This window comes from Suricata suricatta, chromosome 8, assembly GCF_006229205.1.
Source record: "Suricata suricatta isolate VVHF042 chromosome 8, meerkat_22Aug2017_6uvM2_HiC, whole genome shotgun sequence".
Lineage (NCBI taxonomy): Eukaryota > Metazoa > Chordata > Mammalia > Carnivora > Herpestidae > Suricata > Suricata suricatta.
The window spans coordinates 39,593,516-39,598,087 of record NC_043707.1 but is presented as its reverse complement, the minus strand read 5'-3'; the positions used below and the strand labels follow the sequence as shown (position 1 = coordinate 39,598,087).

Genomic DNA, 4,572 nt, shown 5'->3' with positions numbered 1-4,572 from the left:
ACAATCTCTCTAGTCAACGGTTTCATAATAGCATAGCTTAATGTACAGAATCATCCAACCACTACGCTACACACCTGAGGATGATGTAACATGACGTTGTCTATTACAAGTCAAAGAATTAAAAGGTAAAACTTATCAAAACTTATGCATACACTTAAAGACCAAATATGATGCTATTTGCAATTGAGAGAAATTTAAACAGACATAAAGGTGCAGTATTAAATCATAACTGCATAAAATTAACTGTAATTTTTTAAAGATAAGGAGAGAATCTTTTTTTTAAAAATCTTTATTTTTTTAATGTTTTTTTTTGATACAGAGAGAGACAGAGCATGAGAGGGGGAGGGGCAGAGAGAGAAGGAGACACAGAACCGGAAGCAGGCTCCAGGCTCTGAGCCAGCTGTCAGCACAGAGCCCGACGTGGGGCTCGAACCCAGGAACATGAGATCTGACCCGAGCCGAAGTCGGAGGCTCAACGGACTGAGCCACCCAGGTGCCCCAACTGTAATTTTAAAAAAATTAAAAAATATAATAAAGAGAGCATTTCCCCCCCCCCTTTATTTCCTTGTAAGATACAAATGCTCAGTTTGTATGAAACTGAGCCTAGTACTGGAGACAGTGACTAGCTCTTCCATTTGTTCCAGTGAATTCCAGGCTAAATAAGATCCAAAGTGTTTCCATGTTAATGTTCAGCTTATGTGATACACAGCCTGGCACCCCTGCGCAGGACGGCCCCAGCGAGGCCGGTGTGCGGACTGTCAAAGACGGCGGATTCAACGTGGGCACGCGGTTGCGGCTGAGGTCTCCAAGTGCTCTGTAAAATCCCACTATGGTGTCAGAGCTGGGGGCTCTATCAGGGTGATGGTCCATTGCTGCTCCACTGTTCCTTATTCTGCTTTTTTTTTTAATGTTTATTTATTTTAGGGAGAGAGGTGGGCAGAGGATCCAAAGTGGGCTCTGCACTGACAGCAGAGAGCCCAATGTGGGGCTTGAACTCACCAACTGAGAGACCAGGACCTGAGCTGAAGTCAGGCACTCGACTGAGTCTCCCAATGGGCCCCAATGTTGCTCTTCTGCTTTTGAGGGAGAGCAGGTTCAGACGGTCTGGGAGCCGGTGGGGGGCACTGCCTTGGCAGCTTGCTGGGCTAACCAATGCTTGTATCTTTTGGTCTTGGGCCTCTCAAAGTTCACCACAGACATAGGTACCCTCACAGTGTCAAGTCCATTTACCTGCACACAAAAGGAATCCTCAGAGGTTAGTTGGGCAGAGAAGAGCTAATACCAGGCTTTTCACGAGTCAGAAAAAGGGGACAGGACACGAACCACTCACCGTCACCTCACACCAATACTCGCCCCACTGTGTAATGGGTTCTTCTGGTAATTTTAATGCATGTGGGGCGACCACAACACCAAGCTGCAAAAAAGTCAAAATCAAAAGGAGCTCTGTTTATACTGATGTAGCTCTAGGCAACCTCAAAGAAGTTTCTGGAATTTCCTGTACAAGAATGAATAAAACTGAGTTTACCCTGGCTGATCCCATGTTTACCCTCCCCAGATAGTGGCAGAGAAACTCAGTCCTAATTTCTCAGAAAAGGAGGAGGATCCACCAAAGAGAAATAGGGCTTGAGACCAAAATCACTTCATCCACAAAAGTACAAACTCCCAGGTTTCCCCTAGAGAGGAAATAAATACTACCACCATCTTTTCCTATTAGCCTTTAAATTCTGACCACCCTTAGTCACTTCCCTTCCTCAACCCCAAGAACACTTTTCCGAACTCCAGCTGGACGATCACAGTCTTTCCTAATGAAGGGATCAATCCTGGGCCTGCTTCCCAGGGGTAGCTTCTGCCCTCAGAGGGACAGTGGTGCTTGGGGACACTCACATTTTTGAAGAAATGGCGGGCAACTATTTCAGGGTTTAGTTCCCATTTGACGTTGTTCTTCATCCCCACCTCCAGGTGACAGCTTTTCAGAAATTTCACTGTCTGATAGGAAGTGTAAACAGGGGCTACGTTAGAATTGGAATCAGAGGAGAAGACACACGTTAGTAAGAGGCACAAGGTCTAAATTCAGGAAAAGAGGCACAATTTCCGCCTCACAAGCATCAGGTGAGATGAATTAGAAACAAACATGCCTATCGTCCCAACGCTGATTCTGTACAAAGATGTTTTAGTGATACTTTGGAGGCAAATGTCACCTATGCCTGGTTGTTCCTAAGCAAGGAGAAATAGGCCATGTCAAAGTTAGACTTCTCAATGGGGACCGCTGATAGATCTCAGGACAGAATGACTTTCACAGACCATTTTAACCCAATACTTCTGGCCCTTCAGTCCCACTCTCCCCTGTTAACAATTCCTTTCTGCTTACAGAATGAAATATAAACTCATCAGCTGAGGTTTTAAAATGTCTTACATGGGCGCTTGGGGGCCCAGTCGGTTAAGCATCTGACTTTGGCTCAGATCATGATCTCATAGTTCATGGGTTCCAGCCCCACGTCAGACTCTGTGCTGACAGCTCGGAGCCTGGAACCTGCTTCAGATTCTGCGTCTCCCTCTCTGTCTGCCCCTCCCCTGCTCTCACGGTCTCTCAAAAATAAAAGAAAAAGAGTAAGAAAAACAAAAATGTTTTACAAATCTCACCCCAACCCCCTTCTCAGCCATAAGCATTACCCTATATGAGTCCTCTGCTTTTGCTAGACTCATCTTTTTATGTTAAAACATGCCTTAACTCTCTACCTACATTTTTTCTCTTTTCCACCCTCCTGGCCTATCCAAAGCCTACTAATCCCACAAGGCCCAATTTAATTCCATCTGAAGAAGAACCCTCTCCATCATCCTAATCCTTTTTGGTTCCTGTCATTCTTAGAATCTACTGCCTTGAAGTTACTGATCACCTTCTCATGTGTCTTATGTTTTTTGTTACTTGTCTGTAAACATCTCTGGAGGTAGAGCCCTAAACTCACACTTTTCCATGGGTCCCTACCACACCAGAATCTCCCGGAAGGTCTCAAAACCAGTTTTGGCAGCCCAACATTTCCCATTTCTCCTATGCTTGTGTCTACAATCCGGATACTTCATTCAAGGCAAGGAGCCTCTCAGGAAGAGGCTGGTAACTCCTTAAATGGCAAATAAGTAAGAACTTTCTATGTTGTTACTCACCATCTCACCTGCCTTGGTCTGGATCTTCTCTAATTTTCCTTCTTGTCTCAGCTAGAAAAGAAAGTTGAAGGGGAAAAAAAGGAGTATGATAAATACTAAACTCTTATGCTGGACATAGCCTGGGTTTCTGGATTCCTGTTCTAATCCCTATTTCATTTTTTAAGTTAAACATCTAAGGAAAGGAAGTTGCTAGAAAAAAATCTTAAGGTTTTACTCTTCCAAGTGCCCTGCTCACCAATTTCTCCTCTTCAAACAGTTTCTTGTTTTCAGGGGATGCATATACAGCCAGACTTTGCGGCAACAGTCGATTCCGGCCCAACGATTTCTTCACTGAGACCAGGTCACCCCGGACTCCAAGTCCTGCGGATGAGAACAGACACTGGATGAGACTAGCTAGGAGTACCTAAAGAGATGATCACAGTACTTATTCCTCCTAGAAAGATACTAATGCTCACTAAGAACAACACTTAAGAGACTTCTAATTAGTTTTTCTTAAGGCCTGATTTAGAATTTTTCACATTCCCTGTACAGTTGCGCCATTCGTGCAAGAAGCCAATCAGTCACTTTTCATGGCTTCTTCTCTACTTCTACAAAGTGAGAGAAAGGCCGGCGAACAGCTAAGCGGGGCCGGAAAGAAAGGGCTGATGCCAAACGGAGCCAGCCCGGGGTAGGGAATGCCTCTGCCTGGCCTTACCTACCACCGACTGGGTGAGGAGGAGCTCCAGGCTGCCTTTGGGCCCGTGTTTGGTGTCCTCTACCAGCTTGTAGATGCGGTGTCGCCGGTGCAAGCGCGGCTTCCGGCCGTCTCCGGCCAACGGCACCTTCCACCAGCGCTCCACGACGACCGTGCCCTGGCAGTCAGAGAGCGAGAGTGAGCGAGTCCCCCCCGAGAACCCCCTGCCCCCTCAGTCGCCGGCACAAGATTCGCCCGCCACCCTCCGGCCGGAACTCCCAGAAGCAATAATCAGGCGTAAAGCGCTCCACGCCCTCTGGACCCCTACGGTTCAGAGCTGGTCCTCACCCGATTGTGGGACAGGCTGAAGCCGCGCTCCGGACCGGCGGTGCCTCCAGCTAGCGGCGGCCGCAGCAGCCCCCGGACGGCCCCGCGCAGCAGCGCACTGCCAGCAGCCGCCGCCATGTTCCCGGCGCGAGAGAGTGCGGAGGAGGCCCCCGGCGCCGGCGCAGGAAAGGCCCCCGTGGCTGCCCGCGGCGCGCCTGAGCTGCCGCCGCTCCGCCCGGCGAAGCCGAGGGACAGACCCGGCCTGGGCTGCACCGGCATCCCCGCCCCGGGAGCTGTGGAGTCCGCGCTCCGTGATTCAGCGGTTCCTCACTCCCTTTTCCCTGTTTCTTTTCGGGGCAGGGACGCCCGTAGTTATTGACAAATCGTGGAATGAGCTGGAAAAGACATCGCGT

The 4,572-nt window shown here is 48.6% G+C and overlaps 1 protein-coding gene across 1 annotated transcript; it reads right to left on the bottom strand.

The window, feature by feature from the left end:
- Positions 1-1,074: 1,074 nt before the first annotated feature.
- Positions 1,075-4,572, bottom strand: MRPL9 (mitochondrial ribosomal protein L9). Its single transcript, XM_029947979.1, has 7 exons — positions 4,181-4,572; positions 3,854-4,010; positions 3,395-3,519; positions 3,160-3,210; positions 1,885-1,986; positions 1,331-1,414; positions 1,075-1,230 (listed from the first exon to the last, which is right to left on the bottom strand). The coding sequence occupies exons 1-7, from the start codon at positions 4,436-4,438 to the stop codon at positions 1,096-1,098; spliced, it is 912 nt and encodes a 303-aa protein (XP_029803839.1). The 5' UTR covers positions 4,439-4,572; the 3' UTR covers positions 1,075-1,095.